The sequence below is a fragment of the Eumetopias jubatus genome, unplaced genomic scaffold, assembly GCF_037043125.1.
Source record: "Eumetopias jubatus isolate StellerSeaLion01/CBP00866 unplaced genomic scaffold, mEumJub1_p1.0 scaffold_10, whole genome shotgun sequence".
Classification (NCBI taxonomy): Eukaryota; Metazoa; Chordata; class Mammalia; order Carnivora; family Otariidae; genus Eumetopias; species Eumetopias jubatus.
The window spans coordinates 36,061,481-36,076,522 of NW_028274816.1; the positions used below are offsets into that span (position 1 = coordinate 36,061,481).

General features: G+C 43.8%; 2 protein-coding genes across 2 annotated transcripts in view; one reads left to right on the forward strand and one right to left on the reverse strand.

The window, feature by feature from the left end:
* Nucleotides 1–15,042, forward strand: part of USP10 (ubiquitin specific peptidase 10) — a 75,805-nt gene that overhangs the window by 34,182 nt on the left and 26,581 nt on the right. Inside the window, exons 2-4 of the mRNA XM_028095418.2 lie at nt 784–852; nt 8,014–8,074; nt 13,069–14,109. Coding sequence (XP_027951219.1) covers nt 784–852; nt 8,014–8,074; nt 13,069–14,109 — 1,171 coding nt within the window. The remainder of the gene's footprint in view (nt 1–783; nt 853–8,013; nt 8,075–13,068; nt 14,110–15,042) is intronic.
* LOC114202289 (ATP synthase F(0) complex subunit C2, mitochondrial) lies at nt 8,382–9,012 on the reverse strand. Its single transcript, XM_028095431.2, has one exon. The coding sequence runs from the start codon at nt 8,972–8,974 to the stop codon at nt 8,549–8,551; it is 426 nt and encodes a 141-aa protein (XP_027951232.1). The 5' UTR covers nt 8,975–9,012; the 3' UTR covers nt 8,382–8,548.

Consider the following 15,042-nt stretch of genomic DNA (forward strand, 5'->3'; position numbering starts at 1 on the left):
TGCATGGCATTAGTAGGCTCTAAATAATTATTGATTAGATGAATGAATAATTTAGTGAGCGGTTCTCTGCTGTAGAAATCTAGTCCTACTGATTCTTGTCAATGACTTAGTTTTTAAAGCTCCGGGGAGAATATGAACTGCTAGGCACTTGCCAAACTTGCTTCCATGCAGTTGAACCAGTTGTTTTTCCATAAAGTCAACATTCAGAATTCTGGGAAGTGAGGGTTTACAACTAGACTTTGTCTGTTCAATAATATGTTTATACATCATGTTTAAATGAAATTTCAGGATAAAAAGGTACATACATATCTTAAAGATCATTCATCAGGATCATTAACATTTTTCTTTTTTTGGATTACTCTGTCTTCTCGTGTGAACCACGTTTTCTGCTTTACAGTACTGCATGTGGCAGAGAACACTGAAACGGAGGCAGTGAATGAGTCCGCAGAAAGGTAAATGGGACACCTTGAAGTGTCTGTGAGCCAGAACGTTCTTCAGGCAGGACTCTGCTTACACGTTTGGTGTACTCAATTGGCCTGTTTCAAAATAAGCTTTATCGATTTCAGTGTTCTCTGACAATTTATGGAAAAGGCTAAGTAGTATTTTCTTGTTGGTAATTGGAAATCTCCATTTTGCAGACCCTTGATCTGTTTAATTAAGAAAGGGTCGTGGGGCTTCTGGCCTACACATTTCATAGGATTGGTATAATATGTGGCATTTTTCCTGAAAGTATATAAATTGTATATTTTATGTGATCAGTGACTTTTTTTTTTTCTTTTCCAGTATATTTTTGGAGATTTTAGCCCTGATGAATTCAATCAGTTCTTTGTGACTCCTCGCTCTTCAGTTGAGGTAAGACAAAACATTTTATTGAGTAGATGTGTAGATATAAGTAATGGCTATATTTTTGTTTTGATTTTTTTAATTTATGCTTTTTTGATAAATCCAATGTACAGAAAAGTACAGGGACTAATAGGAGAAATGCCCAAACCCACCAACCAGATTTGACTGATACTAACGTTTTGCTGTATTTATAAATAGCAAAACATCACAGATTTAGTTGAAGCCTCCTTTGTACCCCTCTCCCATCTCATCCCTCTCCCTCCGCAGAAGTAACAGCTCTGCTGAATTGGTATTGTTTACTGACTATGGTTTTCACCTTTTACTACATGCATGGGTATCAGCAGATAGTAACGTCATGTTTTACGTGGTTTAAATGATAAATGGTTTCATACTGAAGTTGACTCTTGAACGATGCAGGGGTTAGGAACGCCAGCCCCAGTTCATTTGAAAATCTGTGTATAATTTTTGATTCCCCCAAAACTTAACTAATAGCCTACTGATGACCAGAAGCCTTACTGATAATATGGACAGTTGATTAGCACATTTTGTGTGTTATAAGTATTATGTAGTTATTCTTAGAATAAAGTAAGCTAGAGAAAAGAAAATGTTAGGAAAATAATAAGGAAGAGAAAATACATTTATAGTACTGTACTGTGTTTATAGAAATAAATCTGCCTGTGAAGTGGACCTGCACAGTTGAAACCCTTCTTGTTCAAGGGTCAACTGTATAGTCATCATTTTGAGGTTTGTTTCATACTGACATATTCTTTACGTTTATCTATGCTCTTTTGTTTTGTTTTTTGTTCTTCAATTTTAATTGCTAAGTACTGCTGATAGAACAGCGATCAACAACTGTCACAGCTCATTTGGCTTTTTTCCTCTCGAGGACCATTTAGGTCTTTAGTTAAAAAAATGTTGCAGTAAACATATTTTACGTGCCTCTGTGGGTTTCTCCAGGATATGGCCCTAGGAATGGAACTGGTCAGCCTGCAAGGAGTAAGCGTCTGTAGTTTTACTGGAGACTGCTGATCTGCTTTCGAGGCAGTTTAGCAGTCTGCATCCCCGTGAGCAGTGCATGAGTGTTCTCACCATCTCGTTTGAAGAAAAAAAATTGTTGCTTATTCTCAGTATAGGCTTACTGAAAATTTTTGTTAGTCTGTTGGGTATGAATGGATTCTCATTGTTTTAATTTACAATTCCCAGGTGACAGACTTGAGAACTGTTTCATTACTTGCATGTGCCTGTTGATGATACAGATTTCCACTTCTGTGAATTAACCCTATCTCCCCTGTCCACATTTTTTATTAAGTGGCTTGTCTTTTTCTTATTGCTTATATGATTAATAATTTTTGGTTTTGCATGTTACAGGTATCTTTTTCTAGCATGAGGGCTTTTAAACTTCATATATGATGCACTTTTATTTCTTTTGCTGCATAAAGGAAGTACGTTTTTAACTTTAATGCCAAATGTATTGGCTTTTTTCCTCATGGTTTGTAAATCTCTAAGAAATATTTCCTTTCTCTGAGGTAATAAAGACACTGGTTTTCTTCCAAAAGCTTTAAGGTTTTGTTTTCACTGTAGTGGGTATGCAGTTGGAACGGACTCTGCTGTGTCTGTGGGGTGGGGCTCTGACTTGTCTTCTCTCAGGCAGGAGTGAGTGGTCCCAGCATGCCGCTGAGCACTGGGCCATTAGTTGCAGTGCCCTGTGGCTGTGGCCCCCTGCTTTATCTATCGTTAGCACTCGTTTTAATGGCTGCAACTCTATAATCCGTCTTCTGGGAGGGCACATACCCTCTTATACTTATTCAGAAGTATTTTGATTCTCCTTCATCCTCAACTCTTCCTTAGGAATTTATGAGCAGCATGTCAAGTTTTATGAAGAATCCTATTGAAATTTCAGTTGGAATTGTGTTAAAATTATGGGTTAATTTATAGGAGAATTAGAATCTCTATGCTAGTTTTCCTAAACATGATTTTGGTGTATTTCTCCATTCAGGTCTTCTTTTATGTCCACTCTCAATGTGAGTAATGGTATCCGTTTTAGTTTAATAAAAGCTTACCTGGAACATTTGTACATATTCGTATTGTAAATGTGAAAACTGTTGAAATTGCACTGAAGAGGAGAAAGGGCGGGGGGTGGGGGACGGAGTAGGTGTGAATCAAGTAAAACTGTACTTAACTTTAATGAGACCTAACCAGCCACTTAGATCCCTTAATGTCCATGGTAGGTTTGAACTCATGTGAAGTGTTTTTGCCCGGAGTTCTTTTATTTCTCAAACTGGAGCAGGAGAGGCTGACTCCTTAGATTTGGAGCGACAGGGCCAGCGTTGCCTGTGGCCTTGGCCGGTCCTTCCCGCTTTGCCTTGGCTTCTGACTCTAAGCTCTTTCTGGAGCTGTGGAGAAAGGATTAAATGACAGCGCGTTGAAAGCGTTATTTCACCTGCACAGACGGGAGAGAGATTTATTGGTTTCTCCTCTTTCATTTTAGGAAAAGGGAGGAAATCAAAGAAGACAAAGCTTGTATCAGGTTTTATTTTAAAAAACGAGTAAATCAAGTTCCATGCCATCTCCGTCTGTTTTGCGTTCATTGATGGTAACAGGATTTTAAGGAATATAAAGATACGAGCCAGGAAACCGTGAAGCTAAATTGTATGATATATTTCCTAAGGCAATAAAATGTTATCTGTGCATTTTAGATTCTGTAGAATAAGGCTTGAAGTTTAGTGTTTCCTGACCAAAAAAAACCAAACAAACCAAAAAACAACAATAGTTATTTAGGCAAAACATAACCAGATCCCATATTTCCCAAGCGTTAGTGTTAACTGAAGTTCTACTCTATATACTCTTCTAATGGTTTGAATTTTAAATCATTTCTGTCTTCAAATCATGGTAAGATACAGAGACACCTGCCAGGAAGGGGACAGTCTGTGCTCTTTGCAGTTACCGTTTTTAAAAAATGTTAAAGCCCAACTTGTGTGTTTTACAAAAACTTTTCTCAAGTGTGTGCATTTGTGGGGGTTTGTGAGTGCCTGTTTGAAAGTAAGTGTCAGAATAAAACCTTGGGTTTTCCTGGGATGTGAAAGTGGAAGAGGTACCATATTTAAGTCTGAGGAAACTGGGCTCCTTCCTCACTCTGCTACGTAAGCAGGCTGGGCAGTCTTGGGCCGTTCCTCCGTCGCATTGTGCTTTCTTAAACGAGAGCACGGAGAATGTGTACTTACCTCACGGAAATGCTGGGAAGTCATTAGGGTATGGTGGGGTACCTAGTGGGTAACCAGTGTAGCGGGGACGGTGTTGGTGGTAAAGTTATGTCAGACTTCTTATTGCAGAAATAATGGCTCTGTCTTATCAGAATGAATTATAGCCAGAAATTTAAGTTTTGCTTATTTTGGGGTCTTCTGTATTTTTGCTTTTGAGAATGCATTGACAGATGTTGTCTATCAAAAGCACATATGGTCGGTCCCGTAACCTACAAAAGGGAAGTGCAGGCAAATTAACGTGACTGGGCCAAGCTATCTTTCTCAGTATTGTAATTATTATAATTTAGGAGTCTGGAGTATCTAATAATATGATCACATGGGACACAGGCTGTTTCATGGGGTGATGTGTAGCTGGATCATTGGGTGTGGGCGTGATATTCTCTTCCCCGAACTGTGACGTGTGGCTGGGCCTTTTCTCTCTCACTGAGAATGACTGCAGCCCCGACCAGCGCTCACCTGCCCTGTGCCCCTGGCATGAACTAGAACTCCTCCCTGGTGTCCATATACTTCTTCGGCTGCTGGGAACTTGATACAACATTTTTTCTCTACTTGGGGCCCAGAACTGATAAAACAAAATTTGAGAAACAGCAGGTGTTAAAATGTAAAAACATTCTACCTTTCAGCTAAAGCACTGATCCTCTCAGCTGAGTTTTAGTTTGCCTGTTTGAAAGCTTGCCATAGGCCAGATAGGTCAGCAGTTTAACAGAATCAGAAGAGACAACCTCAGCTGATTTCTGCGTGTGGTCCTAAATATTAGTATAAATTTGAAGGTAACGTATCTTTTCTAAAGCTGTGCCCTAGTTTATAAGCCATTGTGATTTAAAGGTGAATTTCTCCAAATGGAAAAAATAGTTTATTGAATAAGCATGTTTTGAACCCCAGTCATAATCATGTCATTAGTGTTCAGAAATAAGGAGAGAACGCTCATTGTTCTTGAGACTTCCAGAACTCAATATTTGAGGCAACACATGCACACTTTAATGTGTTACTGAACACACAAGCCCAGGATAGCATGGTTCAGCTGCAGGTGCGCTGTTGTTCTTGGTGGCTTGGTGTCTTTGTGGGATTTCTTTTCTTTTTTTTTTTTTAGGATTTTATTTATTTATTTGACAGAGAGAGAGAGAGAGAGAGACACACAGCGAGAGAGGGAACACAAGCAGGGGGAGTGGGAGAGGGAGAAGGAGGCTTCCCGCTGAGCAGGGAGCCCCATGTGGGGCTGGATCCCAGGACCCTGGGACCATGACCCGAGCTGAAGGCAGATGCTTAACGACTGAGCCCCCCAGGTGCCCCTCTTCGTGGGATTTCGAAGGAGAGATTTAAGGTTCATGAGGGTCTTTTAGACAGTAGAACAAATAGTGGCGGTGTCAAAAACATTTCATTTTATTTTATGAAAGATAATTGACATATAAAATCCTGTAAGTCTAAGGTGTACGCCATACTGATTTGATACATTTCTATTGCAAGATTGCTATTGTAGCATTTAATAGCTACCATTTCTTTTAGTGGTGGGAACAATTAAAGTCTGGCTTTTTAGCATGCTTAAAGTTTATAATAAGGTGTGCTGTCTGTAACCCCCATACTGTGCGTTAGAGCCCTCGGACTTGTTTCTCTGCTGGTTACAAGTGAAGTCCTGATCCCGTGCGCGGCTCCCCTGCCCCCTTCCTCAGCCTTCGCTGGTGCCAGGCACTGTTCGTGTTTTTGATTGGAGTTTTGTGTTTTGGTTTTTGTTAGATTCCAGAGGTAGGGATATCATACAGTATTTGTTTCAAATATTACCTTCATAATCAAAGGGCCTAAGTACTGACTTCACAAGATGGTAGCACTGTTTTCAGACCAAGGTGATTGGACTTTGTATCTAATATAACTAGGTTTCAGTTTTTTACATTGCTCGCCTTGAATTCATGTGTGAGACTTTTTTTTGCTTTGATTTTATAATTTAATGTTCTTTCAAGTAGCTATATAGTTAAGGAGGGAACTTTGAGCAGTTCTTACAGTTTCATTCTGCTGTCTGTAATAAATACACATTTACCACAGACTAGGGAGTATCTCATAAATGACAGGTTTGTTGAGTTAAAGGTGCCATGTGCTTATAGAGTAAAAAAGATACACACACACCCCTTTTGTACCTGAACTCATCATAGCACTAATTCCCACGGTTACCTTTTTTTTTTTTTTAAAGATTTTATTTATTTGACAGAGACACAGCGAGAGAGGGAACACAAGCAGGGTGAGTGGGGGAGGGAGAAGCAGGCTTCCCACCGAGCAGGGAGCCTGATGCGATGCGGGGCTCCATCCCAGGACCCTGGGATCATGACCTGAGCTGAAGGCAGACGCCTAAGGACTGAACCACCCAGGCGCCCCCCCCCACGGTTAACTTCTTACCAGCTTAGTAACTCTGAATAAATGTTGTAAACACGAACAGAAAATGGCAGTGTTGCTGTGGGGTCTGCTGGGGTGGGGAGTCTGTTTTCAGGTCCTGTCTCTACCACTTAACCACATTTTGTGTAACTGCAGCATGATTTAAAAAAAACAAAAACAAAAAACAAGCACTTTAGTGTCTCACAGTTGTATAGATTTCCATCACCAGGGGGCACCCTGGTGTCACTGATAGAAAAAGAAAAGGTATTCTGCATCTGGGAGTTTGCTAAACTTCTTCTGTGACTGCAGGGGGACATGAACCTGAAATTGGTTCTCAGATGCACCTTTTTTGCTCCATGTGTCTGTGCCAACGGTAAATGCTGGAGCACCGTGTGCGAGCGTTTGACTGATCTTTGTGCTGCAGGTGCAAGGCCAGGTGTAGCCGTTGGCAGCACTCAGAATGGCTTCTTTTGCGTCAGCATGATGGTCACGGGGCGACCCCCAGGGGACAAACGTGCAGCTCTCAGGTCCTGCAAGCCTTCAGTTCGTTTTGAACTGCCCTTTGTTTCCTTAGGTTCTTACTTGTCATTCATTCCCTGGGGGAGAGAACTTCCTTACTGTGATCATTGAATCAACTTGTTAAGAGTTAATTGGAGCAATCAGCTGAGGAGGTCCCTTTCGCAGCAGTTCTCAGACAGTAGCCAGCCTGAGAATTGCTGGGGCCCCTGAGCGTCGCACACTGCGGGGCCCATCCGGGAACCCCAGGTGTTGTGGGGGGCACACTTGGAGAAGTGCTGTGTTAGGATGTCATGGCTTTTTTCTTTTGTTCTCTCTTTTAAGTCTACTTACCTTATCCCTTCCATCCCGAACTTTCTCATCCCCAGTGTGTCCGTTGGAAACATTTCCAGTTCTTAAATATTACGGGATGGCTAGGAAGAAGAAAAATTGGGAATATTCATAATACCTTCCTGGTTTTTACAAAGAGGTCATTTACTTGCCATTTTGCTTTCTCTCTCCCAAACAAGGAATGTGATTTCAGCCATTAATTCAGTTACATAAGGCACTGTGGTAAAAAGGGAGCCGTGGTTCCCAGACTTCTCTGTGGGCTCTCTGCACTTTTCCCGGGGGCCCGGTCCTGGCCTGCCCTGCTGGGCGGACATGCAGTGCTGCGAGGGTAACATGCATGCGGTCACTAAGACTCACCTCTGTTAGTGGCCCAGAACAGTGGCTGTGGTATCTGTGGGCAGTCTCTCACATCCTACGAAATGAAGGGTTTATTGTGGCATTTTATTGTAGTTGACTTACACGTCCATTGGAATCTTTTTTATTTTTATTTTTTGCCTCATTTTTGGATCTTAATGACAATATTTGAAACGATTCCTATGGTATTTTTATCTTAAATGAAGGTGATTTAATTTTACTGTCTCAATGTATGTTACTTTGTTTAAAAAAATGTCACGAGAAAAGTTGGATAAAGAGTTTTAATGAAAAAGAATGTGTTGGGTTTTAACATTTTGTTGAATTAAAATTTGTTTTCCAATTCCCTGTGCAGCTTCCTCCATACAATGGAACAGTTCTGTGTGGCACACAAGCTACAGATGAACTACCCGATGGTAAGCTGGTTCTCTCCTTTATCTCTCTGACGTGCTTTCTGGCCATGTGTGCTGTGGGGGAGGGGGCAGTCTCTTTGGAAATCATGTTTTCCTGCTGGTTCATACTTTTCGAATAAACATTCTCTTACTGCTTGAGGTTTTTGCTATAAACTATAGCATGTTTAATCTCTGAACCATTTTGATTAATGAAGTATATTCTGTGCTTCGGAGTGTCAGATGTTCAAGGTTTAGTTAAGGAAATAGTTGTTTGATCCTGTTTTTTCTTGACCATTCTCAGTGGCACACGTGTATCTTTTGTAGCCAGTGCTTTTTTTTTTTTTTTTTTTTCTTAATAATACAGTATTTATTTGTCTTCCCTCTGTCAAACCCTGAGCCAACCACTTTCCCCAGGCTGCCTGGGGAGGTATAGGAAAAGGAACATACAGGGCAGACAAGACACGGGAGAAAGACCTATGGGAGGTGGAGACGACTCCTTCACATGGCGAAGAGGATGAGAAAGGCCACCATCAGGCAAAAGAGCCCCATGGCCTCCGAGAGGGCAAAGCCCAAAATGGCGTAGGAGAAGAGCTGCTGCTTCAGAGAGGGATTCCTGGCATAACCAATGATGAGGCTCCCAAACACAGTCCCAATTCCAGCCCCAGAGCCAGCCACCCCTACCGTGGCAGCCCCAGCCCCAATGAACTTGGCTGCTGTGTCGATGTCCCTTGAAATGGCGCTGGTTTGGAAGCTGCGGTTAGGAATACGTGAGGTTAGGGGACGTGGGGCTGCCAAGCTGCTGAGGCTCTCATCTGTCAGTGTCTCTGGTGGTTTTAGCACCACTGCAGACAGTGATCGGCTCAACAGCTGAGAGGTGCTCCTGACCAAGAAGGGGGTGGAGACGAACTTTGCACAGGCGTACATTTTCAGGGGATGAGGGGCTGTGGCTGGAGAGCTGCTCCCAGTGCCTAGCCAGTGCTTTTTGTAAAAGTTCTCCAGTGGCCTTTCTTCTGGTTGTCGAGGCTCCTGGGCCCAGAGCTGGTGATTCTCTGAGAATGTGTTCTTTGCACGGCTCAGTGACAGCTCAGATCTGTTCTACAGTTTACATTTATGTCCTAGTCTGTCACTTAATGCTCTCGGGAAGTCAAAGGACTTTTTCACTTCCCAGTCTGTTACTTTTTGGTCTCTGTCACAGACACAGAGCTCATTACTGGGGACGATGCTTACTGAGATGCAGTGATTTTGTATGGTTGAGTAATGGTGGGTTTTTTGGTTACTGCGGGTTGCCGGGGCGCAGGTCCGATCTGTGTGGCCCAGTGTACGGTTTGGATCATTAAAGGCCCTTGCTGGCCTTGGAGAAGCAGATGCTGACCCTTTGCTTTGAGAGCCAGGGGCCTGGTTCCCTGTTTCATTAGCATGGTCAGACCTGTGATCGGGGTTTTCATTATAATTTAAACATAAACCTTGAAGAACGTGTCCAGACTTTTTATATACAGTATAATTAGAGAGCTGATAGTATCTAACATTCTTAGCATTTTGTAGGAAACCGTGATCTGGGGGCCTGAGGGAAAGAGCAGTTCTAGGGGCACCTGGGTGGCTTGGTCAGTTAAGCGTCTGCTTTTGGCTCAGGTCATGATCCCGGGGTCCTGGGATTGAGTCCCACATTGGGCTCCCTGATCAGTGGGGAGCCTGCTTCTCCCTCTCCCTCTGCCTGCTGCTTCCCCTGCTTGTGTGCTCGCACTCTCTCTCTCTCTGTCAAATAGATAAATAATCTTTAAAAAAAAAAAAAAAGAGCAGTTCTAGTGGTGGCTCTGGACAAGAGCGAAATGGAGTGAGCTGGAGGGGTCCAGACGCCCTCCCTGGCTGCCCAGCCTTCAGAGCAGCTGGGTTCCGAGTCTGTCAGATTTCTCTCTCCAAGTACTTTGCACATAGTAAGCATGCTACGGATGTCTGCTCAGTGCTTTAAAATGTTTTGTTCTTTCCCCTTTCGTGTTATTCCTTTCTTTCTCATTCGGTTCATGGCCTCACCATCCTCGCAGGGGCCCGGGCTGCAGTTTGGCTACTTCTCCAGCCCCTCTCGTTCCCTGGCTCACACCGCACCCCTCCTTCTGGGCTGTCCTGTCTCCTTACTTCCTGCTTCGTGGCTCCTTTTCTCCATTGTCTGTCCTCTCAAGTCCATGTTTTAATCTGCCGAAAACACAGCTGGGATCTTGCCACCTGCTCACGCTGGCAGTGACAGGCCAGCTTAAAAGCCCATTTCTCTGGGGCCTTTTCTGTTCTCTTGTGTTTCTATGACAGTTATTTCGTTTACAGTGCCTGTCCCGCTGTCCAGTAATGGGTCTGCCTCCCTCTTTAGACAGAGTTCGACTCTGGGTGGCAGAGATCATAATCATCGATTTCTGTGTGCTCAGCAGCCGCACACCGTAGGATCTGGAGTGTTGTAAACCTTCAGTATGGTTTTGGACGAACGATTTAGGATGATTTGTTCTGCCTCCCGCCGTAGGCAGCTACAGGAAGCTCTTTGCAGGGGCTCCTCATCACAGCGTGCCTTCTATACTTCTGCTTTTTTTTAGTCTGATCCTAGAGCTGGAAATAGCCTCTACTCCCTGCCCCGCCAGCTGTCCTGCCGGTCCCACTGATTTCTCTGTAGCTTCCGACTGAAGTTGGCCGTGGCTCTCTGTGTCTGGAAGCACTCCTTCTGCGCAGCTGTCCGGGCCTTGTCTTGCCCTTCCTCTGCCCCGGCAGCTGCTGCCCAGGGTGGTTTTCTCCTGGTCAGTGTCACTCCCTGAGGCAGGGACTTGGCCGTACTAATCTTTGTGCCCTCTGTGATAATCACTTTGCACACAGCTAGGTGCTCTCTTAATTGGAGAAATCAGCTGAGGAGGCCACTTCAGCAGCAGTTCTCAGACCTGGAGGGCATGACAGTCTCTGGGGGCCCCCGAGCGTTGCAGACTGGGGGGCCTGTCCAGCACCCTGGGCGCTGCAGGAGCACGCTTGGCAGAGTGCCGTGTTGGGATGGCATTGTCTTATTTGAGCTAGTTTCCCTTCTCAACAGCCCACTGTCTGCCTGGCCTGAGCACAGAGGCCCCATTCACTCAGTCCATCGACTGTGTTGTTTCAAGCCTGGGTTTGCAGGCTTCACCACTCCTTCAGCCCACAGACTGGGCTTCGTGCTGACTCTTCTGCTGTGCAGTGCAGTGCGCACGTTGTGTCCATGAGACGTGTTGTGGATAAGAAGAGGAACTGTTCTGGGTAGGACTCTCTGCCCTTCAGTGGTACAGTGAGACCCTATACGGGCTGAATGTCTTGGTAATAACCTTAGTATATTGAAATGTCCTATCACGTTCTAGAATATTCTGTGATACGATAAGATTAAGGATTGAAATGTGGAAGGCACTGTATCTATTGGAAATAATTAAACTCTCGCACAGGCTGCATGCCACAACGCATGTCTGTTTTGATTTCACATTGCACACTATAGTCTCCAAAGGGTAGCCTCCCCCCTGTGGAGTGTTCTTCATTTCCTCAAGTACATCCATGTCAGTCCATGTAGTGGCATTGCACCCTTCAAGTGTCATGGAATAGGTAATGCCTCAAATCAAAATGGACAGTTTACTTCTGGTGTAATAATAGAGAAATTAATTTCTCTTTGGTGATTCTTTTCAAAATAAGGAAAAAAAGACCAGTGCTCAGAGGCCAAAGGATTCAAATGCTCATCTTGGTGACTTTATATGAAAGTGTGCTGTTAGGTATAGCCATCATTAGTATTTCTTTTCCAGGAACATTTTGTTGTTGGGGGGAAGGTGTATCCCCCGCCTCCCAGGTGTAATCACAAAGCAGATGAAGAATTAGGAGACTGGTGGCGACCCTGTCCCCAACTACCTTGCATATAACGGGCCTCTCTTAGGGGCTGCTTGTTGAAAAACTTCCAAGGTGAAAAATATTAAGTTACTTGTAGTAGAGCACAGTCCTTGCGGTAGTATGATTTTTTTTTTTTTAATGTCTTGAGAAGAAGTTGGCCTCTTGTGCTAGATTCAGAGAGATCTTCAATTATGCATTACAGTTAGATGAAAAGGCATGTGTCCTTTCCGTAACTTCAGAGTTTATAACTGTTTCATCAGATATAAGATGACACTGATGCTTGACATCTGTTGAAAGATGCAGCCGATTCTACAACTTAACCTAATTTCAGAAATGTGAGCTATGAAAAAAATGTACATTTTGGGATGGGTGGAATGTGTAGATGGTCTATACTCCCGCTAGCCAGTTGGCAGGAAGTACTGAAGGGTTCCAAAGAAATTTTTAAAAGTTTGCAGTCCTAATTGTCCTTTGGTATTTTTGGAAGTATTGTCTACCAGCCTTGGAGTTGATCCACTATGAGTTCATTTAGCGCACATTTACGTGCATTCATGCAAGGCTGTCTGCAGACTGCAGCTGAGGTTGTCAGTGGAGGAGGTCAGGAGATGGAGAATTTGAGAGCATGGCTCTGAAGAGCTCTTTTAGAGAGAGGATGAACTCTTGGCATAATGCATACTTTCTGAATTACTAAGTTACACTAATTAGGGAAGCCATAAATATAGCAGTGACTTTAAATCCCTAAGTTAGTTGTCATGATTTTCTTTTTAAGTTGTCCAAAATAACTAACTATACCCTAGTCTCAGAAAGTAAGCCAATAAAGTCAGATTTCATTGAGGGGTGTTTTTAGACAGGCAAAATATTATTTGCTTTTTATTACAATTTCATTTAAATTTCTACTTTCTGAAAGTCTCCCTTAGCTACCCGGAGAGTGGAAAATGAAGACCGGTTTCTGGTTTTCATAGCTCTAACATTAAATACGGTTTTATAGTCACTACTTATTTTTGGCAAATTATTTGTCACAGAAATGAAATGTCATAGCTGTGTTAATTAGAAGACTTTAAGGTTTTACCTTCAAAAAGAAAATTATTGAGACTCTTATAGTTTGTGTAGCTGTGTTCTTAACTAATGCCATATTTACTGATCATTTTCTTTCTAAACAGGACAAGAATATCAGAGAATTGAATTTGGCGTTAATGAAGTAATTGAACCCAGTGACACTTTGCCGAGAACTCCCAACTACAGTATTTCAAGCACATTGAATCCTCAGGCCCCTGAATTTATTCTCAGTTGCACAACTTCCAAAAAGACCCCTGATGACCTAGATAAAGAAGTGACCTACAGCTCTGTTGACTGCCAGTACCCAGGCTCTGCTCTTGCCCTGGATGGCAGTTCGAGTGCAGAGGTGGAAGTTTTAGAAAGTGATGGTGTCGCGGGTGGTCTTGGACAAAGGGAGCGTAAAAAGAAGAAAAAACGTCCCCCAGGATATTACAGTTACTTGAAGGATGGTGGTGAGGGTGGTATTCCCACGGAAGCCCTGGTCAATGGCCATGCCAATCCAGCAGTCCCAAACAGCGTAGGCTCAGAGGATGCAGAGTTAGTGGGCGATGTGCCCCTGTCGGGGACACGCAGGACTTTCAACAGCCTTCAGGATTCCATGGACTTCGTCAGTGACGCTGTGCCTGGTGGGCCTTTCCCCGGAGCCCTCGACAGTGATGCCAGGACTGCAGGGCAGCCTGAGGGCTGCCACGGGGCTGACCTGGAACAGTCCTGCCTCCCTGCAGAGACTGGCAGGGACAGCCTGTTGAGGACAGCGGTGGCTCAGCCTTACATGGGAACTCATACTACTGAAAACCTTGGAGTTGCTAATGGACAAATACTTGAATCCTCCGGTGAGGGCTCAGCTGCCAATGGAGTCGAGTTGCACACTGTGGAAAGCACAGACTCGGACCCAGCTAAAGCCGAGAGTGCTTCCCCTGCTGCCGACGCCCCGGCCTCTGCGGCGGGCACCGCTCCCGCTAGCCAGCCTAAGTCATGGGCCAGTCTGTTTCATGATTCTAAGCCCTCTTCCTCCTCGCCCGTGGCTTCTGTGGAAACTAAGTATTCCCCTCCCGCCACATCTCCCCTGGTCTCTGAAAAGCAGATTGAAGTCAAAGAAGGGCTTGTTCCAGTTTCAGAGGATCCCGTAGCCATAAAGATTGCAGGTATAGTTCAGAAGATACAGGTTGAAAGTGAAGGTGGGAGCAGATCTCTGCTCCTGTTGAATAAGTTTGAGGCTGTCTGGGCTGATAAAACTGTGTGCTAGACTGTTACCCAGAGCAGTAGTTGGTGACCTGTGTGTCAGTAGGAATTTCTCAAGACTGTCTGTGCCTTAAATGCTTTCTGTCTAGAAATAAAATGATACTTCACAATGCGGGTGGGTTGGGGGGCTCATACCTTTCTGTTAAGTGAACACTCCATGTCTATTACCAGTCCTTCTCTGTGGACAGAGGGCATTTCCACGTCCTTGCCTTTTGATCCAGTAATTCTGCTCCAGCGAGGGGCTGAATGCCCTTGTCCTGTCCGTGTCACAGCTGTTGTTCACCTTTGCTTTGTAATCCTTGAGTTGGACTCACTTTGCGCTGTTTCTGCCCTGTATTTCTGAGGATGTAAGAAGGCATTTGGTTTTTTTTTTTCTTATTATTGCCTGTTTTGGATTGAGTAAATGGATTTTACTCAGTTGTAGAACACCAAGGTTAGCTGTTGACAGGAAAAGAAAAACTGCAACAATTTAGGCCCAAGTTTATGCTTTGTTTCGAGCACTCAGGCTCAGAAGGAGGGTGGATTTCAGTAAAAATAGCTGCATAATCTGCAGTTGTTTCTAAGTTAAACTAGGAAGTCAGAAATGCAGAGACTGTGCACCTGTATACATGTCTCAGAAGCCAGAGTATTTCTTCCGGTTTCACCACACCAAGAGGTTCAGCAGCAAGCTCTTCAGATTCTTGCCTCATTAGCTGAGTTGAAATAAGCTGTCTCATTTAGGCTTTATATGAAATGTACTGATTCAGCATTTGGAGCATCTGACAGCATCTGTTCCCAGGATGAGGATCAGTTCCAGTAGCAAGCTGCACAGTACACACCCTTTTATGAGTGGTCCC